Source organism: Pholis gunnellus (assembly GCF_910591455.1).
Source record: "Pholis gunnellus genome assembly, chromosome: 10".
NCBI lineage: Eukaryota > Metazoa > Chordata > Actinopteri > Perciformes > Pholidae > Pholis > Pholis gunnellus.
Window position 1 is genome coordinate 20,112,512 of NC_136537.1, and position 26,260 is coordinate 20,138,771.

The 26,260-nt window shown below is 41.0% G+C and overlaps 1 protein-coding gene across 1 annotated transcript in view; it reads right to left on the bottom strand.

Moving 5' to 3' along the window:
• fam13b (family with sequence similarity 13 member B) overlaps positions 1-26,260 on the bottom strand; it is a 63,473-nt gene that overhangs the window by 9,561 nt on the left and 27,652 nt on the right. Inside the window, 8 exon segments of the mRNA XM_079167342.1 lie at positions 1,080-1,151; positions 1,769-1,898; positions 2,092-2,149; positions 2,889-2,986; positions 4,600-4,747; positions 5,245-5,331; positions 9,012-9,056; positions 21,777-21,904. Coding sequence (XP_079023468.1) covers positions 1,080-1,151; positions 1,769-1,898; positions 2,092-2,149; positions 2,889-2,986; positions 4,600-4,747; positions 5,245-5,331; positions 9,012-9,056; positions 21,777-21,904 — 766 coding nt within the window.

Below are 26,260 nucleotides of genomic sequence, written 5' to 3' on the forward strand. Positions count from 1 at the left end.
TCTCCTTCGATGCCCTGCTGAGTCACTCTCTGTCTGGTTAAAGGTGTCTTGACTGTCAGCGCTATGCTAATGAGCTGAGTCAGAGGGGAAAAAAGAGGGGAAGGAGGAGTCAAGGAGATAACGAGACAGAGGTGAGAAAGTGAGTCAGGGAAAAAGGGTTTTTCAGAGAGGAAAGGTGTCCGGATCAATGCGGCAAGTGACCCTGTCGCAAAGAGGTAAGAGCAAAGAGGAGAGGAAGAAAAGGAGTCCAGCAGCTTTGTTAGAAGAGTGTTTCACATGCGAGGATCTACTTACGATCACACAAAGCAAATCTAAATATACTATATAGAGTAATAATATATTAATAAAGTTTCCAATCCAAACCAGCGAGCAACCACCATAACAAATGAAGGCTGCTCTGATCAATCTGCCCCCCGATCGTTATCGGACGATATTCGTTCCGAGTAGTTTGATTAGTCTTTATAAAGGCCGATCAGAGGAGCTCGTCGGATGACTAACCGCTAAAATGGCTTCACCTGAGTTGTGTCTCTAAAGCCCATTTTACACAGTCTGTACTCAGACTGTTATTCCGCCTCGCTTCTTCATAAAAGGTCCGAACATGGAATGGGGGGGCGGCATCCGTGCCGCTAATTCAGCAGCGGAGGTGGCAAAGAGCCGAATCGACGTCTGTGTAAAAAGGAAGTGCCAGAATGGTGGAGCTACACACACACACACACACACACACACACACCAGACGCCAACGCAGACGTCCCGGCTTTGTTTGGTTCAGTGTAAAAAAAAGGAAAGCCGGTGTAATAAGGGGTCTTCTTTACTGCAGTATTGCAGGATTCTTTGTATAAAAGGAGCTAATGAGAGAGTGGAATATGTTGCACATACTCATGAGACTTTGTCCTATCTGAATGTTAATACTACAATGTGAATAGTTAAATGAATAAATAATGTTAAACGATCAAAAGAAGGCTTCAAATAGACCCTGTGATCGGCCCCCAAAAAATCCTGATCGAAGCATCCGTATTAGAAAAATCAATGCGAACGGATGAAAGGAAAGCAGGTGGGCTGGTGGACATTAAACTACTCACCGTGGCCTTCTTTTTGCAGATGCATACATGAGAAGTCTATGGGAGGGAGGTGGAGATGGGAGGGGGGTGACACTGTTTGGATGGAAGGAGGACAAGAGGGAGGAAGGAGAGAAGAAGAAGAAGAAGACCAAGAAGACGAAGGAGAAGAAGGGACAGAGAGACAGCAGAGACGAGGAGCAGTGAGGTCAATCATTCATTACAACTTCACTCTCCAACTTTCATTCAGTCAATGAAGTTTAACTTTAGTAATACTCCATATTTAACAGAATTGTAGACAACAATTCACAAAGTTTTCTTTTAGCAAATTGAGCGAATTTGGTTTAATATTTTTGTTAACAAATCTTCACCAAAACAGACATGAATTTGAATCTTAAAATATGTTTAATTTTGTGATGCCCTGGAGTACATTTTGCTAAATATTCTCAGATAAGTTTAAGAGCTTTTTAAAAAGACAATAACATTAATGTATATAACTGACTTTTACTCTTAAATGATTAGCGAATATGGCAAAATAACTGCATTTTGCCCACATGGAGAAATGTTTTGAACCATATTGGACTTCTCACTTTCAGTGTTTGGTAGATCCATAAATAAATGAATCACATTAAAGTAGAGAACCATGGGATGGGTCTGCTTTACTGTGCAACTGTTACTTCTGTAATCCACTGACTGGACGCTGTATCTCCTACCTTCCCATTGGCTGTCGGGGAAGAGTTGGAGGTGGGGGTTGTGGCCAGAGTTAGCTTGGCATGGCGGCAGGTGGTTCCTGTTGGTCTTGCTGGTGTTGGCGTTCTGATCACAGCGGCATGAGTCCGAATCCTGGAGCAGGAGAAAGAGAGAGCGAGAGAATAAAGAAACAAATTAGGGAATGAAGGAAAAAAGAAAGACATTCAAGATGAAGGTACAAAAGTAGAGAAAAATGAATTAAAAGTGAACGAAGGAAGGACAGATACAGTAACACAAAAATCATTTTAGTGCCAGCACACACATATTCCCACTTATTGCTACTTACACAGCTTATGGTGTCAGTCTGAGTCTGCTCCATCTTGTCACAGGGTTGATTGTCCTGCCTGGAATAATCGGAGACAGGAAATATGAGAACAATTTAATGATGATGAATCTGGAGATCCCAAAGTACTTTAGTCATAATCCTTCAACCCTATTTGAGGAGGAGTCAAAGCTTCAACTGTTGGAGAATCTCACATTTGTTACAACTAAAATCAACACTGTGTCGATCGAATGTTTTATCCTGCTGAGTAACTTTTACCCTTTTCCCTCTGAATAGATGTGAAACAGCATTTAATCATTGGCTGCCTCGACTATTTTTTACAGTTAAACGCCGCGTGACACACCAACCACAGTACATTAAGTGTGCTTGTTAACAATCAGAAGCTGGAGGCGGGTCAGACTACAAGAGAGTACAGTTATGTGTTGTGTGTGAGAGAGAGAGAGAGAGACAGAGATAGTAAAGGTCTGTTTCAGTGTAAAAACGAGCTTCAGCTGAGACAGCATGTCCAAGTGATTTGTAAATGTGAGGTTTCAAGTGATCAGAGCAATGCCACATCACTGCACGTGTTAAAGAAATACATTCCTCTCCGGGAAAGAAGGAAGTCCTCTCCTCACGAGGCACCAAGCTACCTGTGCAGTAACTCACACGTCTATCTACCCTGTCCAGATGAAGCCTCACATGTTCCTTGATCTCCTGAAATACTGGCCATGATACTTCGATCTCACTCTGATAACTTTGGTCGTATATTCTTGAGTTAAGGTGAAACTCAACTCAACGTTTTGAAAGCAAACCCAGCTCACCTGGCAGTGTTGATGTTGTTCTCAGCGTCTCTGACGGCCTCTGCATCCAGGTCCATCCCCGAGCTCTCCTCCAGGGCGGCGCCAGACTCAAATGAATCCTGGGAGCAAAGCAGCAGCAAGAATTCACCATTAATTTGACAGTTTTCATGAATGGAAGTTAGAAACTTAAGAGCAGAGCAAGAGACATGAAAAGGCAAGAATAGGAATCTGACACAAACAAGTGCGTTTAGAAACGACACACATCATCATGTTTCACTTTCTTGTGACTGTTAGGAGACTGAGCTTTTGTACTTTTACTTAAATGGTAGAAATCCAGCACAGTTAAATATTGAAGTGAGCCCCTCTGCACATTACCACTCATAAAGCTTACACCGCAACTACCAAGGAAACAATGAGGTCATTCTTTACATTCATTTATATGAGTTAATGATTATCCGACTTATCTCTCCAACCCTTTAAAGTCAAAGCGAAACTCCCAAACCGAAACGGTTGGGTTTCATTGTGGTCATCATAACTAATGCTACAGTTTGATTTAGGGCTCTAAACATGCGTTTACAACACCAAAGCGTTTGTGTTGAGTCTGTCAGAAAATCAAAGCTGCGGTGGCTTTCACATGACTCTGGAATAAATGAGTTGTAGTGAAGAGCAGGAGGACGACTCAATGAGTAAATGTGACACATGTTACATTAGTGTTACAGCTGTTATGTAAAGAGAGTAAAAGGTGGGTGTGTATTTTTTGCAGTTTGGCCCACAGGTGTTGCTGTCATTCTTTGTTTCTTCTATTTAAAGACGTAGATTATTGTTGAAGGAGGTGACAGGTTTCTCATTAGTCCCGGGACACATCTCATTCTGCCATTCTCCGCTCCTCATCTCTCTCCTGCCGTCTGGACACTGAAATGGCTCTTGGGCCACTGAGGCTTTAAAGGGGGGGTTTTCAAGGAGGGGTGGGGATAATAGCATTGAGGGGATTTGATTTCAGCTGTGACCAGGCTTACTAAAAATGTTTGTGACTCGCACGGAAAACTAAATATGACTACACATTAAGGAAGTACCAAACAGTTCTTCCTCGTGGCAAATATTAGAAACACTTGGATGGATTACGGAGGTAAGGTGGCACAAGTAAAACACATTTCCCTGTTTGTGTTCAATACAAGTTGTGCCTCTGGGATTTAAAAACGTCATCCCAATTTTGTTGTAAAAAGAAGCTTTTCACCGCTATGACACTGAGCAGCTCCTCTTTTAAAGTATGATTCGGCTTCGTGATGTTCCCCCCTGTGACTAAGTTTTAACAAAACACTGCCTCCGTGACTCAGCGCATTCATTAATCTGTGCGTGCATTTGAAAAACAGGTCTGTTCCAGCTATTGTAAGCATCAGAACAGAACAAAGATGGACTGTGCTGATAAAATCAAACATTCAGCCTTGGGACGGACCGACAGACGGGAGACAGGAAGGCAGTTAGCTATGGGAAATATGCTGCCAGCCCACACAGCAACTGGTTGGGCTCTGTGTGTGTTGTCTGTGAACGTTTATTGAGGGAAATTTCCACTGTGTGTGATGATGATTCTGTGCTCTTTCTCGAATGTGTGTGTTGTTTATGACTATTCAGCTCTAATCTAAAATATGGACAGTGTGCGCTTGATCGTGTGCAGGTGTTTATGTGCAGTATGAATTTGACGCTACGTGTGTGTGTTTCCGTGTCTCCGACAAACCTGTGTGTCTTTCTGGCTTTGTTGTATGCGCTGCTCGGTCTGTGTGAGCGGGGTCTCCACTTCTGTGTCGCAGGGGCCGTCCTCGGGGTCAGTTTGTTGCGTCTCGTCTCCATCGCAACCCTGGTCTGCGGGCTCACTGGGACTCACTCTGGAGAAGAAAAAAAATAATTAAAAAGGTCATAAATAAGATGAACTGAGAACACTGCCGCTGTGCCTTTCATGGTGGTGGTGCATGCTAACCTATTTCGGCATGCAGTGTGAAATGCTGCGCCATGTTGTTTTGTCTTAGAGGTGACTGACCACTGAACAGCTGCTCCCCCAAAACACGTAGAGTTTGCTAATTGACATCACAGCTGTCAACATGTTTACCGGTAACCTGAGCCATCTATCTGGCGTGCCTTTCGAACATAATGTTCACTATTTCAAATATGGTTTTTTAAAGTCATCCGATGTGCTCAGGACCACAGAGGAATCTGTGTAACGCTTGTTCCTACCAGCAGGTGCTCGGAGGGCAAAAAGTAGAGCACAACATGTTTTGCTGTACAGAGCTTCAGTGTGAAAATGTTCTTAAACAGGATACATGTGTATTTATGCTTGTGCGTGTACTGTATAGGTGTGAATGTTAATGCGTGTCTGGACTCTCACCCTTGGCTGTCATAGTTGGTGTCGATGGAGGTTTTCAGATCAAAGAAGTGCTGCTCCACTGCGGCCCTGATGGTTCGCTGGATTATCCTGGAAAAACACCAAAAAACCCCACATTCATCAGGATTGATATTCACACGTTATAACTGTGCGTGATGATGCATTGAGTTCCACTTAGAAATGACATTTTCCTCACATTCTGATGTGCTGCGTCGTAGCCTCTGTTCAAACAAACAGGCAGGCTGTCAGGTTAGCAGTTAGTTACTAATTAATTGCAGTCTGAGTTTAAAACCGTGTTAAATATTGAGTAACAACGCAGCCCATGTTTTCTCCACTGGAGCGAGTTGAGCTCAGCTGTAATGAGTGTAAACTGTAACAGTTTCCCATCGATAACATCTACACAAGATGAAAGCCAAAGGTTTACACAACTGCTTTGGATAAGATCCTGTGACCACGTTTTCTCTGTTTATTCAGCAGACGCAGCCAATAAAAATGTCCTCTTAAATACACATAAATTAAGTCTCCAGCGTTGACTTTTGTTTTGGACTCGATATGGAAGCCTGCGTGTATCAGGGTGGTTGATTCACATCAGTTTAGTATTTATTTACTAACTGCTATGACCACAAGGAGAGCACTAATGCAGCATGTTGTCTTCAACCTGTGTTGGATCTGATATATATAAAAAAATTAAAATATAATTCAGTTCTCAACAGAGAATTCAGTGCAAGAAAATGATAAAATATCTGCCATGAATAAATGAGACCTTCTGTAATAATTAGTCTTGTAAAATATAATTTTTCTGCGAGTATGTTGTTTTTTAAAACTGTAATCTGCATTGTAACAGTCACTAACATGAACTAAAAAATAAAAATGTACTATATTATATTTAATATTATGTAATCCATCAAACAATCTAATTTCCTCTGACCGATCACAGTAAAAACTGATCATCTTAATGTTTTCACAGTTAACTTTTGAATAAACTGTTAGCTACCATCTTTTGTTCTATAAATATGGTTCAATGATGTGTTAGATTATTGAATTGTCTCTACATGAGATTCATTTATGAGCTATTTTCTGTAGTTATACTGAATCCAGTGAGTCGGTGCATTGTTTACCCATTTAATTAAGACCCATATCTTCAGATTAAGGTTTAGCAGTAACCAGTAATGATGCACAGTTCAAATCTTGTGTTTTAATGAGTGTATGTGGCAGCGAAGTTACAGTAAGATACATTTTCTAAAGGTGAATAATGAATCAAACATTGAGCCTAATAATCCCTGAGATGGTTTCTGTTCCATTCTGGGCTATTTAACATGTCCTTATTAAGTAAAAAAAACAAACCTGGTGCAGTTATGAAAGGATTAAAATGCTTAAACTATAAACCAGAGAGGAGAGAGGACATTACGGCCTATAAAAGGTAAGAACGGCAGTCACGCTCTGACCCCCACCACACTGACATGTGACAGTTGATCCACAGGCTCTACTGAGATTCTATTTAACTCAACCATGTGTGTGATCATAAAGTATTCCTCCCTTGTTTATGGCTTCTTGCACGCTGTTAGCTTTGTTTCCTCTGCCAGCAGAGGTTGAAGACCTTAACTGGGAGAACCAGCTCTCCTCACACTCGTCCACACCCCCTGCTGCTCCTGATGTATCAACCGCCATCACTACATCTGGTTGTATTGATGTTCCCCCAAGTTCTTTTCTATTCTTTACATCTAAATGATCTATCATCTGTACTCTTTGTTCAAATCAAGGTAATATCATACTGTGTGTGTGGTGTATACAACATATCTATACCAGCACAGTTACAGAGTTTTAAATGGAAGACTTGGAGGTGGAACATAACTGTGTTTGGGCTTTAAGTCCATGTCCATTTATGGTAAAACTCATAAAAGGTGTTGGGCTGAGGTCAGATAAATGTGTGTGTGTGTGTGTGTGTGTGTGTGGGAGTTGAGGATATATCAGCCAGAAACTGCTCACAAACGGTGCATTCATTTCTCTGGACTACAAGCCCACTTTCGCCTTCAGCAGCAACTCAAACTCTAAATATTAACTATCACACACAAAACAGCTACTTCCACATCTGAACACAGGAGCAGTAAAAGATGATGTGCTTGCAGTCTTTCCCTTTCACTCACTCACACACACACGCACGCACGCACGCACGCACGCACGCACGCACGCACGCACGCACGCACGCACGCGGTCAAGAGAAGCCCTGTGTGTTTTTGCTGGCGACTAAATTCTGTCTAAATCCTTTCATGCCTCCCAACAGAGGAGAATCCTTTTGAACGCATCCTAGCGAGAGGAAAGTGAAGACATAAATCACACTCAGAGACACAAGACGGTCTATGAAACTAAAGCCCGTGAAGTTATCTAATGGATGTCTGGAAATGTGCCGGTAGTTTCTGTTCTCGCGTGACACCCAGCAGATATAGTCAAAATACTGGACGCCTTTTCCAAGATAAGTCTACTCGTATGTGAGTCTGTGTATTCTTCATTATTAGCAGCTTTATTCCTAAAATATTATGGTCAACAAGCACAGAGCAAACACACTGAGGCCCTCGTCCACCATATTACACTTAACACAATCATTTGTTTCAGTCCGTCCATCCATTTGATATTTATATTTGCTTATTTATCTCATTGTTTGCTCGCTTTCTTGACATCTAATCTTGCGCAGGTTTGTGTTTATCCAGATGAAGTTTGACTGATAAAAATGTATTTTGTAAGAATACAAAAATAATCCAAACAGACGACGATATGAAAAATAAGAAGACATCCTAAATGGAAATTATTGTGCCAATATGTTACAGCTGAAGCACTTGGTTCAATAATGAATTAGTTGATGTCAATATTAAATCAGAAACTACTTTGATAACGGATTCATTATTTCAGTAATTATTTAAAACAATAAAGCCAAACACCAGTTCCAGCTGACGATTTGTCTCTTTTCTTTGGCTTGTGACTTTAACACATCGGTATTTAGGGAACAGTGAAGCAACTATCAGCTATTTTTTGTCATTCTCTAGACGCGACGATTTAGCAAAATAAATCAGCAGATGAATTGATAGCATGTTGATGTCATTTATTGCAGGATGAATTTGCTGCTATTTTGTTCTCTTTTGCCATTGATGAATTACTGACTTTCAGTTTTCACGTGTTATTCCTCTCGAGCTTTCAGGTTCTCACATGAGTGTACATCATCCCAGTGAACGGTTTTACTCTGAGTCCGTGTCACGCAGGGACGAGGCAAGAGGCCTGACAGTCATGTGATTACTGAGTTCATGTCCTTGCGGCTCTAAAAGCACAGAGCCACACAAAATGCTTTAGTTTAGCTCCATAATCACAACACAAGGCTTTCCTCTTTCCTCCCTATCACTTCCTCTTAAACTCTTCCTCTTCTCCCGACTCTTCTTCACAGAACTGCTTGCACTTCTTCTTCTGTTGATTCTTGTTATTTCATCTGCCTCTTGAGCAGATGGCCCTTTACTTCCTCTTAACACTTCAACCAACCCGGCTCTCTTACCCCCTGTTTACACCTTTCCATCATCCTCTTCATTACCGTTGCAGGACAGCTGACCGCTTAAAGATGTATTTGTTTTTAGAAGCAGGTGCACATAAAAGTTTCTTAGTGTCGCTGGAATTTTGTTAGAGTATGTCTGTAGGTTACTACAGGGTGTGTACATAAAGAAGTGCCTATTTATGGTGTCGTGAGTGGATAAATTGCTGGTGAGTGTATGTGTGTGTGTGTGTATACTTACTCAGCAGAGTCAGCGGGCAGGATGGATATAGGGGAGAGGTGGGAGCTGTACGGAGAAAGAGAGAGAGAGAGAGAGAGAGAGAGAGAGAGAGAGAGAGGGGAAAAGGACAACACGGTTAGAACATCACTTACTCCTCGACTCCCTTACTGACATGAAATTACCTTGGCGGTGTCAGGAGATCAAGCGCTGAGTAACGAAAATCAGCGTAATGAGGTTATGTTCTCACTGCAGATGTGTCCTAATCTAAAATCCCCTGTGCCAAATGACAATCTCAAGAAATACACCGAACACGCACACATACACACACACACACACACATAGACAAAGTTTCGGTCACTGGCGCCACTCTGGGTGGGCAGATTGTTATTTAGGCTACAGAGCTCTGCTAAACCCTGCTGATCAGATAAAAGGGTGTGTGTGTGTGTCAAATCATATTTGTTCTTCGATGTTCCTCCATAAAGAAGGAAGTGTGTGTGTGTGTGTCATGAAACAGGGATAAGATGTGTGTGTTGATTCAGCAGCCTGCCGCTGGCCTCACAAAAACACACACACACACACACACACACACACACACACCAGGACTCCAGATTTATATAACACTCCTACACAGACACAGACACACACAGACACAGACACACACAAGGTCGTTCACATTATGCCCAAGTGCACGGGTACATCTCATATATAGTGCGTGTGTGTGTGTGTGTGTGTGTGACTCAGACGGTCAAACTCAACTCATTCGAAAAACAGCAGCTGACGTTACGCAACCTTTTTGTGTGGATGTATGTTGGCTCTTTAAGACGCGCACACACACACACACACACACGTACACACACACAGTCTTGATGCAGAAAGAAGTCCTGAGGTAGATCGATAGACTGAATTATTAATGGAAGATAGGAAACAATAATACCCTCCATCTTTATTTCTTACTCCATACTTTCTTTTTCTTCTTCTCGTTTCTTGTTTTCTATCATTGCCCCCCAACTCTCTTTCCCTCTTGATCTTAATTTGTCTTTCTCTTTACATCCCACTATCATTCCTGCCTCTTTCTTTCTCTTCCTCACTTTCTCTCATTCCACCCCATCGTGCTGCATACAGAAACATCACGTCTAGTGCTCACATTCCCCTTTCTGACACTGTAACCTTGATCGTGCATATGTGTGTGTGTGTGTGTGTGTGTGTGTGATAGAGAAACAGTGTTGAGGAGATCAAACAGTAAGCCTGCTAAAACAGCCCAAATAATGTGGTTGTTATGAAGTAATGAAAGGGGAAAACAGACATTATTTTGTATTTTCTTGCCCTCCCAAGTCAACATAATAAATTAAACTAGCTCCTGGCTTTTTGAGTCCATAATGATCTTGACTCAGATCCTTTGTCATTTGAAACTCTCCTCCCTTTCGCCTCCTGTTAGTCAGCATAGAGAACTGCCCTTTACACAGGAAGGCTCTCTACAGCAGCGACTGTTCCTTCGAAGCGCTGATAACATCTGACAGCTCAGGCTCTCCTGCTGAGTTGTACCCTAAGGGAGCGAGCTGGGTGGCTGCATCACTAACAATATATCCTTGATAGACTCCTCAAGGACGTTACATAATCTACATGAATTAAGAAGCAGAGATAATATCTGATCTTACACCATTTCGCCCCTGAAGGCTTGAACTAAATGTGTTATTGCGGCCTTTAGGGTGTTCCTGCCCTCCTCCTGGAGCTCCCGAAGCAGCAGCAGAGAAAACATTTCTATCGGCGTCAGTTGAGCTCTAAAGGACCTTACATGGCATCTTTACAGGGCCCTTTTGGGCTTTTCTTCAGAGAACACCATGAAGGGAAGATAGGACTGAGTTTTCTAGGTCCCTGATGATGTTGAAAGTGGTTTTGATTATGTCTCAAGGTTTCCTTCACTAGCTGTCATACTAACAAAATATGCTTTAAGCCCAAGAAGGGATCAAAGTATCTTGCAGGGGACAACACATCAGACTCTACTTGTCCATTACACACACACACACACACACACACACACACACACACACACACACACACACACACACACACTATGTCACACACCAATAATTATCTGGATATATATCTATAAGTTGACTACAGTGGGGGATTGGGTGTCAAAGCAAAAGTGCCTATTTGGCGATATTTTTTTAAATTTAAAACCAATGCTACGCTATTTTTTTGAGTTGCCTTTTAGCTAAATACTGTGAGTGAATTTAAGTTCCCTCTGGTAAAGTAGGCAAAATGTCTAGGGCTTTTATTGTGAAAGGCAAGAAAGGAAGGTGTGAAGCTGTAATGCACTGCCTTTAACTTTAACCACAGAGGCCAGTGAAATGCTGTTAAGTGACTCTAAGGTCAATAAGGGTTCTTTAAGATGTTTTGTATGATTGTTTATTTAATCCTTTAATTATTATTTAGCACTTCAATGAAGATCCATGTTGGATTGCATATATTACAGCAAACCCACATTTTAACAAATAAATCAACAACAAGGTTTCTCTAAGAGATATGAAGGTTAAGTATTTACTATAAATATATATATTGTTGGCCTTCAACCTGACAACAAGTCCAAGAATAAAGCACTAGTTGGCGAATACCAGGTCGGATTAGATCAGTTGCTGCCCTACAGACGACTGGAGCGGTAGCCAAAGACAGAAAAAAAGAGCTTGATACGATCTTAAGGAGTCCCACCTTCAGCTAGCTGTTTGTTGGCAGTGATACCGTGAAACCTTTTAAAGTGATCCAAGTAGACAGACAAACACGTTGTCTTTGATAACGTCTATTGGTGGTTAGGTTTAGTGGTGGAGAAACATGAATTCCTGCCAGATTCACTTAGATCCCATCGGGTTAATCTGCGGTCTGCTAACCAGATCCTCAGCATGATCCCCGGTGTCAGATTACTGCTTCAGTAGGCAGCCGTACGTCACCTGAGGGCTGAGCAATGCACCTGTGTGCAAGTAAATGTTAACATAATATTACACAGCAGCACCTATCTATCCGCCTAACCTGTGTTTTTTCACATTAACATTATAGTTATGGTCTTCTTTGATTTCTATGACACTGTCATAAACATAAAAACATAAAAAGCTTGTAAAAGGTGGACATAAACGTGTTCTTGAAGGGTTGCAGTGAACTGAATCACACTTTACTTTAACACGGGACAATAGTTCGACGTGAACTCTGTAATCTACACATTTACTGCCAATTTAACACATTACCGCCCCTGCATGTTTTACTGCTAATGAAACCATGAGATTTGTGCATAACTAAATGGAACTTTTTGTGTACTGCACATGATATTAGACTGCATACGATAATGTTAGAGCATTTTACACCTCCAGAGGGTTTGTGACCTTCATATATGTGCAGATAACACTGTGGTTAGGCCTTGCCCTGCTGTTGATAAGCTGCAGCAAAATATAGAAATTATTTCCTGCTTATTTTTCTGCTCTGCTCCAAGGTTAGGTTCTCATGACTCAGTACTTTAACGATGCAGCGTTCAATCCAGCTTTCACAGTCTCTGCTGCCTTTCAGTATTCGGCCAAGTTACTTTTTGTTGTTTGTGTAAACAACTGGCCTAAATGTACTGTATGTACTATACGCTACCTATCACATATAGGAGCCAGGAGGACCAGGATTTACTGCAGAGCTTAAACGCTGTGCTGTGGTATCGATGGCCTCACCTCAGCTGACTGAGTGACTCAACAACAAAAACATCTCAGCATGACTGTGGTGTTTTTCCTGCTGTGTTAAATTAACAAAATAAAACAGAGTAACTTTGTGTTGTCAGTGCGAATGGCAGCGAGGAAAAGGGCTGATGAAGGGCATCTTGGATTATTTACAGCATTACTCTGGTGGCTCGATATAAAGGAGACAAAGAGTGTGTGTGTGTGTGTGTGTGTGAGTGTGTGTGTAAGGTGAGTTTGAGGTGATTCCACAGAGGTGCTGTTGTCAGCAAGCCTTCTGCTCTGTTCTGGTTGGGAGGTCTTACAGAGTGCTGCAGTCTACGCATCCATTCACACACACACACACACATACATACATAAATACAAATATTATATTTCACTACGTCTCTTAAAGCTGTCCCTTCACACACACCCTAAGCATCATCTTGCATCTCATTAACAGCTTGTCTCACTGCTTCTGAAGTAAACATTTAAAGATCTTCATGTCAGGGCCAAGAAACTCTCACAGAGCCTCGCTACTGACGTGTGCATTCAACAACTCAAACGTTGACCACGTCACAGATTTACGGCCATCCGAGAAGAATGATCTACTTTGTTTAGTTGACTCAACACATTCTCTAACAGCCCCTCACTCTACCTCCTCAATGGTAATTGGACTTGTACTTGTATAGCGTTTTTCTAGTCTTCTGACCACTCAAAAGTGCTTTTACACTAAATGTCACCCATTCCGACGCTAATGCAAGAGGCTACCATGCAAGGTGCTAACTGCCCATCAGAACTCTTAACTAATCATTCACCCATTCACACACCGCTGGAACAATTTGGGGTTAAGTGTCTTGCCCATGGACACATTGACATGGAGCAGCAGAGCCGGGGATCGAACCGCCGATCCTCTGACCCTGTTCTTCCACTGAGCCACAGTCATCCTTCATTTAGTCCTTCGTCTTGCAGAGTCACGAGGAGCTAATGCAACATAGCAGATAGCTTGGACTTGAAATTCTTTTGTCAATTTACTTTATATTAACAAACAATGTGTGCACGTCCACGTTTGTGTCAACGGTTATTACGGTTTCTGCCGCCACATAAAGTTCCTTTCTTTTGGAAAATTTCATAAATGTTCTCCAGATGAGAACCAACAATTATTTCCATTATCAATTAATTTATGGGTTATTTTTTTATTATTTATTTGGTCTGTGAAATGTGAGAATTGTGAAAAATTTCACAATTTCCAAAACATAAAAACATTGCCGTGGACATTTATTAGACTCATCAAGAAAATCAAGAATATTGAGAAAATAATCGGCAATCAATAATGAAAAATATCATTAGTTGCAGCCCTAAACAAATCCTTACACTTGAGGAAATTGCCATTTCTTCTTGATAACTGACTTTTGAGGAGTAATTGTTTCTTAAAATTGTTGGCAAATACTCTTCTGTAAACCAACTAATCGATCAATTGACCGATCGTTTCAACCAGAATCAAGATCGTTCACTTCTCTAATTTACACATATTGAGCAAATACTTAGTACGAATATTTTTTATAAATTGATTGCTAAGAGTGTACTTTGGTACTCAATAATGTTAGGAACGTACAGAAACTGCCAACAACTTCCTCCAATCATGAGTGCACTGACGTACATGCCTAGATGACGTAGATGTATTAAAAACAGCATGTTTGATTGAGAAAACACTGATTAAACGAGGACAACTCCCGTTTTCAGACCCACTTTGTCGCAAAAATGCGGACACGTTCTCAGCCAGATCCCTCTGCCTTCTTTTTACTTGAATTGCGTAATACAATATCAGCTGTTAAGTAATGCCTTGCCCTGTTTCTATTCCTGTACAAGAAAAGACACAGACGTCTTCCTGCCTCTGTATTCGTTTTCATCTCTGCCTGGTAACAAAACAATGAGCGAGAAGGCACGATACAATCTCATTTCCCTCCATTCTTCCGTTCGTTATAAAAATATATTTCATCACTTAAAACATTCCACTCATTCATTCACAAGTTGATCCATTAATGTAGCTTTCACCTTTAATCTCTTTGATAATTATTCTACTTCATTCATCCAACCCTCCTCTCTTAAACCCATCAATGCTCATTCATTCATTCATCTATCATCCAACCACATTTGCCTTCACCTCCATCCATTAATTCACCCATCGATCCATTCACCCATTCGTTAGAATCAGTTATTCCAGTCAGACTAGAGAAGTTACATAACCCTGATGTTTACCTCTGCAGCAGAATGTCACAGGCCATTCTTATCTTCCCAGCTGTCCTTTTTGTTTCGTTTCAGACCTGAAGGTTTTTCAGGGTGAAGGTTGTCTCGTTTGTCTGGCAGGCTGTTTTTCTCTTCTTCTTCTTCAAGCTAACACGTATACTGTAGGTGATTAAAAGTCCAGTGTGTTTTCTATTTTCCAACACCCGCAGAGAAGTCGGCTTGACTTTTAATCAAACTCAGCACGATTTCTGTCGCTTTGGTCTTTTTGCCTGTTTAACCACTTGACACATCTCCGGTCGAAGCAGTGTCCAGCTGTTAAGCTTGTTCTGTCTCTGAACTGTCAGCCTCTCCTGCAGATGTCTCCTCTGTCAGTATCGGGTCGGTTATCAGCAGAGTCTGGCTATCGCCTGGGTGCATTCTGTGGCGTCCTCTGAACCAGTGTGTGTGTGTTCTTGAATGAGTGTGTGTGTGTGTGTGTGAGGTTGTCTCAGCCTGCACTGCCTGTAGAAGTGCTGCAGTAAACATCCAGAGCTCTGCTCAAATATATGAGCTTCTGATGTAACCAGGCAACAACCCCCAGTAGGACCAATGAGATGGGACGGGCTGAAGTTGGGAGCCAATCGTAAATCAGGAAAGACTTCTGCGAGCCAATCAAGAGTCAGAAAGGGGAGGGGTTTGATTCTTTTTGGTCCACTCAGCGGTGAATATAACTTCAGCAGTTATTACAGCCAGACCAGTGGGCTATGTAATGGTGTATACACACAAACACACGATCAGAGAAGCACACCTGTGTCTTTTATATTACCCTCTGAGAGCCTTTTGTAATGGCAGCTTCTCAGACAAACACAGGCATCAATACACTTGACAAACTATTGATTACAAAGAGAGACGGAGAGGAGTGTCAGTGATACCTAAAGAGCTGACCTGAGAATGAAGCAACTCAAGAGGATAAAAATATGAATGCAAACAAAAGTGGGGAGGAAAACAGCACTGAGAAAGGAGGGAGAGGGGTAATCAAGTGTAGTTAATGTGTTTCAGAAGTGCATTTCACAGTTCGGGGCCGTGTCCACTAAAGTGTTTCTTTCCCAGCTGAAAACAGCAGGTTCTCTACTTAAAAACGCCCCGGCTGGAAGAGCAATTTTTCAGCCGTGACGCTTTGGCAGCGTCTGGTTGCTTTGATACGGAATATCAGCGGAAGTATAAATGTCAGCAGAAGGTAGAGGACTCGCTCCGGATGAACAACGTAGGGAAGGGAAACACCTCGGCGAGTACCATTGTTTTGTTCAAATTCAGATCAACTTTATTATCCCACACGGGGTCATTTGTTTGGTCGAGTGCTCCAGACATGAGGACACCATGAAGTCCACAGTAAAAACAATAGCCTAACATACTCGTAATAAAAGACGTTGGATCACGTCTTTGTAGTGGGCCATGTGTCCCGCCCCTCCTGCACTGCGATTGGGTGGCTGGGTAAAAAAGTGACACAGCATTTTCAACTTTTGTGCACACTCTGCGCCTTGTCAAATAATTGAAATAATACATTGGAATTCGGGTATAACGCTTTGGTGTACATGGCCCCGTATATCTGTAACTACACTGTATGTGTGATAATGTGGAGCGTATGAAGAACTCCAACACTCACGACTGAACCAAAGCAGTCACACGTCACCCGCAAGGAAACTAGGTTAAGTTCTTTTTGTCCTCACAATGTTTCTGTGAGTTAGGATAAGACTTCAGATTAACTTTTTTCAAATCAATTCATGCTTGAGATTATCCAGCACTAAAAAGGGAGTTCTAACAATACAGGATTTGATAAAATACTTCAACAAAGATATCACAAAAAGAGGCGATAAAGACAGAGTATGAACAGAAAAACATGAGATTACTTGATAAATTAAGCACATTTTGCTCGGACCAGAACAAGTCAAGTCTGTTTTACCAGAAAGAAAAACAGAATATCGTTCTAAGATGCCATGCATGGCTTTCAGAGATGTCTGGCACCTCACTGTAGGAGACTGGTCGAGATTCGTTTAGTGCAGTTTAAGCGTCTTTGCCTGCGAGCCTTAGTGGAATAGTGCCCACTAAACAACCAGTCCAAATGTCTAAACCTGAAGTCCTGGAATCCTACATCATGTTCAAAGAATATTTAGATGGTGAACGCACATTACAAATATAATTAACTGTTGTATAAGAGTCAATATCGAACAACAGAATATGGCAATAATGGTTAGTTGCAGCATTAGTTGCTGCTATTTAATGTACCACGTACACTGATTTATAAAAGTGTTTCAACCTATGAATGAATCTACGAGGAATCCTGCTACACCATCACACTTTCTAAACCTACAACATTCCACAAATTCCTCAAGGAAATAAAGAATAACTGTTATGCAACTTCGGTCTTTAATCATCAACTCCTTTTGTGTCAATTTTCCGTTCCTGGTACTTTAAGCCAAACTGTAATCTCAACATGTAACGTTATCGTCTGTGACGAACACAAAGAAGCTACAGTGGCACGGTGTTGACACAAAGCGGCTTCAGCAGCAGCGTGTGGGCTGGCAATCAAAATGATTATTTTTTTCCCTCCCCGTGAAGATTTCGGGACGTAAGTGCTCCTTAGAAAGCCAGATAGGACGTCTGTACCAGGACTGTGGGTGAGAACTGATAGCACACACGGTGAGTGGTGCTATCTAGGTCAGTTAGTATATATCGTGTTACACATTGTGCCCAGTGCAGGGGCCCAGTGCAGGGGCCCAGTGCAGGGGCTCGACACAATCGGGAAGTGAAGGGTGAGGGAGGCAGCAAAAGGAGGGCGTAACGTGATGACCGGCAGAAGAGAGAGAGAGAGAGAGAGAGAGAGGACTTCTTTATACATGTAATCGTAATATATACGAGTGGATGCTTTGAGTTTTAAATGTACCACACAATGATAGAGGCGTCTCTTGAGAACGGTCAACTAATGAATAGTTATGTTGTCTATATATACATTACTATGCAATGTTATGCAGTATGTACTACGGTATGTAAATATGCACATGGACTGTTTTAAACATCTTCCCTGTGGGCAGGAACACTGCAAAATGAGATCTGCTGTCAACAGGTCATCATTTATAACACAAGAAGCAACCAAAATCCATCTAAAAAAAAAGTTTGAGTTGAAAAAACGCTCTAGCTTTGAAACCTACATTTTGATGAATCACATCGGACTACCTACACTGTAGAGTACACTTCAAATTAGGCAAATCAAGTGAATGTACGGGCAATATAATTGGTTTTATTTTATTTTCCAATTACTTTTGCACAATATTTTGTTTTCTATTCATATTTTTCTATTTGTTTCTGTGTCAGTCTTATTTCCTTGTGCCAGTCATAAAGCAAAAAGTGGGTTGATCTGTAAACTAGGTCAAAATACTGATACTGCACTGACCTATATACCGTGTTTATTTCTATGTATAAATCATGCAGACGTTTATGATTCACCATGTGTGACACATATGCACCATATGGGATAGGGCACTGCATGGCTTCAAGCAAGTCACAAAGCTAAAGAAAAAAACTAAAACAGAACCGGGTCAACTATGAGACTCATGATCATCAATCAAGCACCTCGTAAAGACTTTTCTGTCAAATATGCGTTTCCTTTTAAGACAAAATAAGGAAAGAAGGAAAGTAAGAACGCAACAATCGAGGAGGGTTTGGATGCATCAAAGCTCTTTCTCGCTTTTTGTCTGTCACAAACTTCATCAACACTGAGGGCAGGGTGTCTCTTCTCTGTCCGTAAAAAACAAAGGGCCCCTTTACACAGAACAATTAAGGTCAAATCTGTTTTATAATGTGTTTGAATTATATCTTCTGACCGGTTTTCTCCAGAGGTCTGATATTGCGTTTGAACTCAGACCGGAAAATCTACAAATCGTTCGCAAGTAGGGACACTTTCCAGTTCTCCCACCCTCTCCCTTGCTCCCCCTCACGGCCCTCCTCTGCCCCGTGACTCTTCCTCTCCTCCCGTTAATCCATCCCTCCCGCCCGCTCCTCCTCCTCATCGGGGGCCAGGAGTGCATCCCGGGGGTCCTCTGCTGCAGCCTGCCAGGATATTTCAGTGGCCTCATGAAAAATACTTTCCGATAGAAGAAGAGTAGAGGAGGGAAGTAGTAACAGGGGAGGCAGAGAGATCAGAAGAGAAATACCAGGGATTATATATAGATTTGAAATGAGCAGGGGCTGTCAGCATGTAAGGTGTGTGTGTGTGTGTGTGTGTGTGTGTGTGTGTGTGTGTGTGTGTGTGTGTGTGTGTGTGTGTGTGTTGGCTGTTAGAGTCTATTAAAGGAGCACTGCAACAGCCACACAGGACAGACTTCCCTGTCTGTCAAGTACTAGACAAACAACTCAGCCTCAGTTACTGTTGAGTCACTAGACGGGAACTTTCTCTCTATTTTAGAGCCGGAACAAACAAGTTCTGATTCAGAACGACTGATGAAACAGCGAGCGATTCTCAGAACAAGGTAGTCAAGGACTATATATGTAAACGGACTTATCAAAATCCTTGAGACAGCGCTTAAGGTTATAATTAAATCTAAATGGACACAATATGAAAGATAACAAACTGACACAAGACAACAACCAACTCATTTTTCCTTTAAAGAGATATGTCTTTAAAACGGACAACACTCATTCCTTAAATTCATGAGACTTCTGATTTGGAAAATGTTTCATAAGATGTAAAATGTTCCTCACAAAAAAAAAGAACAAATTATCCTCAACTAAAATGTTTACATGATTACATGAAACAATTAGTCAATTAATCCATCGACAGAAAACAGAAATAATTCTAATAAGTGATAAATCATTTAATTAAAGTCTTTTTTTTTTTTTTAAATGTATCAAAATACTCTGGTTCCCTTTTCTTTTACATTAACAGGATCAGAAGAGGAATCCATTATCAGTACAATTGTATTTCTATAAAAATCATCTCTGTCCCATAGGTTGTGCTGGAATTATTGAGCTTTCGGCCCACGTCTGAGATTTGTTACATGTGGAGCTGGAACTCCAATAAGTGGGTTATACACAGAAGTAAACCCATTCCTTACTTTTAGGTCAGATGAGAATATAGAGTAAATGCTAGAAGTCAGAGTGCTTGATATTTTTAGCAGCTTAAACAGATCTGGCTGTACATTATTTAAATGGGTTTATGGTATAGGCTGTACAGTCTGTGTGCAGCAATAATCCTCCAGACCAGACAAGAGGTTAGAAGAGGTCACAGGGATGATGGCTGCAGGCTAGCCACAGCTAACAGAGAATTAACACGAACTAGAACACGCAAACTGCATGTAACCCCTCCCCTACATCTTCATCAGCATAATTAAATCTTTGAGTACCTATGGACAACAGCTGCCTCCTAAAACCATCCACCGGTACACACACACACACACACACACACACACACACACACACACACACACACACACACACACACACACACACACACACACAGAGGGATCCTTTTGTGTTGCCCCACAAACAATGTATTAACTACTAAACCACTTAGATATCAAACAATGCAGACACCCACACACAGATGACACACATACTGCAGCAGCGTGAGCTCTCTCGTTATCCGAGACCTGATGTATCATCACACAGATTGCTGAACTCTGGCACAATGGGCAACTTGGCAACATGTTTAAAATGTAAATGTTGTCTTGAGCCAGTAACGTCAACTATGCAACTTTTGTTTATGCCTTTGTCTCGGAGCTACAGTGAGAGATGTATATTGCATGTGCTGTATGGTCTAAATCATGTGAGTGTGGATTATGGATTACTGTCTGTAATCATCTTAAAGGCCAGTGGGACCAGCAGCGAGACCCTGACACCAACACGCACGCACACGTACACACACACGCACACGCACGCACACGCACGCACACGCACGCACACGCACACGCACACGCACAGAGCCCAGTGAGTGTTGTAAAGCATCACAGCGGACTGATTTATTGCCCTACATTGCTTTACAACGTTGCCTTTATCTAACTGGTAGCCAGTGAGCAACTCGGTCCTAGTTAGGACAGTGCAGTGCACACGCTGCTGAACGAAGGCAGGTTTCTACAAAGTTCCTGTTTTAAACAACTATAAATCAGGATCCAAAATGATTCGAAGTCTCCACATCAGGACAGTAACAACATTTAAAAAAAAAAAAAGAATTTTTCTGTAAATAAAAAAGCATTGAAAGCACAGCAGGTCACTCGGACTCAGCGTGTAAGTGGACACATATAAAATATATATAAAATGTAACATCATTAAATGCAGCAGCATGGTTGTAATGGGATCTGGACACATATATCCACGATCATTTAAATAATAAAAGGAACACCTTGCATACATTTTCGACTGAAATTATTTATTGTCACAATGAAATGAATAGTTAACCTACACTGCCCTCTTTAGATAGACAGGCGGTGAAATGTGTACGTGTCTATACACAGGAGTCTGGGTTTAGTGTTCAGTAATCAATTTAAAAAGGAGATCATCAAATCAGAAGAACCTGAGAAGATCCTCATGTTCCTGCAGGAGGATTGAACCTCTATGTGTGTGTGAGTGACCGACCCTTTGTCTTCTGGTTGGTCACCGACTACAGAACTCAAGCGCTGCATCTGTAAGTGTGACCGCATGGAAACTACTGACTGTGAAAACGACCTAAAACACATGTTGGATGTTTGTATATACTCATTACATTGTTCCAACAACTACAACATTAAATAATGAGCAGAGTGTGGGGATCTCACTATGGCATCCTAGATACAAGGTGAGAGAATAACCCATCTTATCTAATAATATAAGATCAGTTGTGATGCCTCACCTGGCTGAGGGGCTGTCGTCAGTGTGTGTGTGTTGTGGTGAGTCAGAGGAGACGGGACCCTCCTCTCCATCCTGGGGCAGCTCTTCACATTCGGCCTCGCACTTCTCATCGTCCAGCAGCTCTGTGATCTGAAATACAGAGGACACAAAAGGTTATTACCTAAAATATACATATATATTTTGTTTTTGGAAAAGGCATGTGAAGACATTGCTATTTATAGCACAAAAAGATTTATGGCCTGAGATTACCACAGGTACTAATCTGAAATTCTTATTTTGGAAAGTTGATTTGGTTTCCTACGGGGTAAAACCTGAAGAAATAATGTTTCATAAAAATGATGGAGCAAATATTAAAAATAAAAAAAAATCACATATAAGAACTTTTATTAAAAAAAAGGACATTGGAGATTGATTCCGACCAATACACCAATACAAATCCTTCTCATTTTATTTAGGCGAGTTGTGACTTTCAGTGTCTGGAGAGGAACGGTCCAGAACAGACGTCAGCAGAAAAGATTCATGGATAGATTCAAGGAAAGGTGTTGAAATTACAGTTTGTTCCGTAGAACATTTGAATATACATGAAGCTAATGAGTAACACACTGACACCACAGATACAGATAAGCAGAGAGATCCTTTTCTTGTAAGGACAGCATTACAGATTGCAGGAGGCTTATTTCTGCACGCTAACCGTCAGAGCTACAATAACATGGAGTTGTTATGAAGAGTTCTGGACCACTTTACAAGGTCTTGGTCTTGGTTCCACCTGGGTCAAAACTAAGTCATGTATGATCGAGAAGAAGCCTCTTAAATCCTAAGAACTCTACCAACTATTAATCAGTATAATTTGCACAAATAAATGGAAATACAGATGCACCGTGACGATGAATTAGCCATGATAGACAGCGACATGGTGGTTAAAGGCATCCTGGCAGACCTCCGGGGGAGAACTTTAGATAGATGTCAGAGTCTCCCCTGGCACACACTGGACATTTTAATAATGACGCACATGACACCAATAACTCAAAAGCACTTTATCACATAGCACTTTAAAATATTAAGCACAGCACTTTTTTATTTAGCTCTTTGCATATCTACACATCTGTGTTTATATTTATATATGGAAATAAAAGCAAGATAGAGAAGAGGGAGGGAGGGGTGGAGGGATTAAAGTAGGACTGAATGACAGATCAACTTCATGTTGACTTAGCAATGTACCCATGCATGTGAGTCAAATTATAAATAACGTAATGAGGCAAAGTAGTCCTCCCACGATCAAAACTATTTTACAGCTCGACATGAAATGAAAACTTTGTAATATGTATATCAGGTCAATGCAATAGACAGAGTGAGAGAAGAAGACGGGAGAAAGGCAGAGTTAGAGTGATAGAGGGAAGAAGGTAATGAACCTGACAGAGGGAGGAGGAGGGGAGGAGGGAAGGAGAGGAGACGGATGATGGAGAGAGAAGGGGAGGGTGGTAAATATGTAGACAGAAATAACTCGTCATAATACAGACAGCTGATGGCATGAAAACAAGACACAAACAAGAGATCCTTGGGCAGTACTTCACCGATGATAAATAGTTCCTTTCCATATTTATTCTGTAATATCGTCAACTGACACAAACACTACTGATTCGAGCTATACCCCTGATAAAAAGAGCGGTTTCATGCATATTTGTTTATCTTGCCTGTTGTGCTAATACATTTGAAAAACTCAACATTAATGTCTCTTTCCAGAAATGATGACCCGCTTACTCAAGATAATACACAGATGTTGTTGTGAGCGGTTTCCTGTTGGAACCATTTTCTTTCTCCGAAACTACACCCACCAACCTTATCACCATAGGAGGAAACGTGCATCCACTCATGGACGAGGGGCTCGTGTTTATAGCCGCTCATCCACCAGTAGACGCACAATATCTTGCTCATGATTTCTTTAGCGAGACGTTGCCATTTTATATATTTCTTTGGCCCTTTGAGCTCCACAAGCCGAGTGCCATTTAGTCCCATTGTATTTGAGAGAAGGCAGACATCTCTACGGTCGATATCTCCAACACTCGTCAACCAAAACAATTTAGATCGATAAATAACAGTATATGTAAGCGGAAACGTATGTATTTCAGAAATGAACCGGAGGAAACATGGGTTACGGGTCCTGATGAAGCTTGGTCACCGTGAGACTTTCTTCTCCTCCGTTTGTCCTCGTCTCGTCTCTCCTTCACTCTTCCTCTCAACAGCAAGCGCCCATCTGCTGCTGTCACTGTGTCGTTGCTACGGCAACACCCCTGTTCCAAGAGCTCTGATTGGCTGTCAGGGAATTATCGTCACATTGTGCAGATTATGGAGGATGACACACGAAATTCCTCTAAGTATGCGTGTGTGTGCGTGATTAGATAAGGAAGTGCTGCTCTGAATCAGCTTCACTCTCATTGTTTGTATTTTCCTTGTGGTCAGAACATTAAATAGTTTCTCAAATTGAACTTAGTGAGTGAAAATGAGCATCTTTGTAGGTAGACGTCAGTTAAATGTTCACTAAAACTCAGAGATAATGATGTAACACCATGCCCTCTAACTCCAGACTTGAACTAAACTTCAACATTTAGTTTTGAGCAATAAGAACCTCAGTTTCATATATTATCATTTAATGCTGACTGGTAATATCTTAGTTTGACATATCCCAAAAGATAATTAAGATGATTTAAAATCTGCTTCATAAAAGATTTTTACTTAATTTAATGAAGACATCATTTAAATTAATTAAATTTAAATTATGATAATAAATAACTACTTTAAGTTCTGAATTTGAACTTATAATTTAAATGAAGATATCTTTCGTATATATATTTATTAATGCATCATATAACCGCAACATCTCGGTTCAATTCTTAAAAAAATAAATAATACAAAAGAAAATGTTATCATGAATTTAGTCAATTATTTAAACTGAACGACAGATAATTATAATAATATAAATTCAATATCTATTATTATGACAAGCAGTTAGAGATAGCATCTCTCCATTAAATGAAACGAAAAATATTTTTTGTCATCAAACAATCATCATTCAGATGAGATTTTCTGGGAGAAATTCTTCCTGATTTCATGGGCAGAATACAAATGTCCCAGATTGTGAGACCTAAGGATGTTGATTGAAAGTCTGATCTACATTATCATGTAAAATGTATTCAACGCTATTCACCAGTAATATGAACGGACGATGCAGCGAATACAACCTTGGATTATACGCCATCAATCGCATATTCCATCACGGCCGCTGACTTGTGACACTCAAAAATGAGTCTGGATATCACCTCAATAAAAGAAGTCCCTTTGTGTGTAATCATTAAAAACCAGGAGTTGACATAATGAACAATGGAACTTGAATGTATTCATTCAAATGGTGTGAATGTGACTGAGGCTCTGCTCAGTTAGTTATCAGAGAGCCTTTGAGGTGATGTGACTATAATATTAGAACTACGAGCTGTTGAATCCTGAGTTGATGACCTGGAATGATCATTCAGAGAGCTGGAGATATAATCCTCTTATTAAAGACTGTGGAAAATCATGCTAACTCACGAATCTGAGTTTAAAAATAAAAGAAGTTGCTGTGTTGTTTTGGCTTTTTGATACAAGAGTACATCTCTGTATGGTGTGTGTGCGTGTGCGTGTGTGTGCCCGAGTGGGTATAAAGACTGGGCAGAATGTGCTCTGGAACAAAAGGTCTTGGCCTTGGCCCTGGTTTAGTGGTCCGGTCCAGAGTTTCAGGACGGAAAACGGAGAAAACAACAATCCCCACTGACATCATTAGTGGGCCAAGAACACAGAACAATGACAACTGACTGGGACTGACATTTCAAGTCTCAAAATGTCTCAAAGGATCTTTTGTATCCTCCCTACATTCTGATGTTAGATTGGTAAACACCAATTCAGTCGATGCATTGTATAAAAGAAGTCCAGGTTACTGGCGTCTCACAGGTTTCCACATGTTTGACACTCTAAAAACAACATCATAGAAGACAAAAGATTCGTCCAGTTGTTGATCATTTTAACCGTTGATGTGAAGATGTAATATTTATGATTTTTTTCCCCCCTTAACTTTTGAATGCAATAGCTGCTAGTTTCATTTTCCTTTTTTAAGAAAACTTTGCATGGGAAGTACCCGAGTGTTGCTGTAATATTCAGGAGTTTTGTTTGTGTACGTGAAGGGTTGGGTTTTTTATTCCTTTTGTTGTTTAAATTAGAAACACAAGGTCTCTGCCTTGACTTCTGTTACAAAGCCAAGTTCTGTATACAGAAGAAGCAATGCAGTCACCACCAGTTCTACAATTTAGTCACTGTGAATACTGTTTATCTATCTGGATCGTGTGCTGGCTGATGCAGAGAAGCTGACCTACTGTAGTTGTTGTTGTCATTACATCTCCACTGCAATCAATTAATCGAATGCTCTGACACAAAATAATGAGGGGCTCATCGTAGGACTGT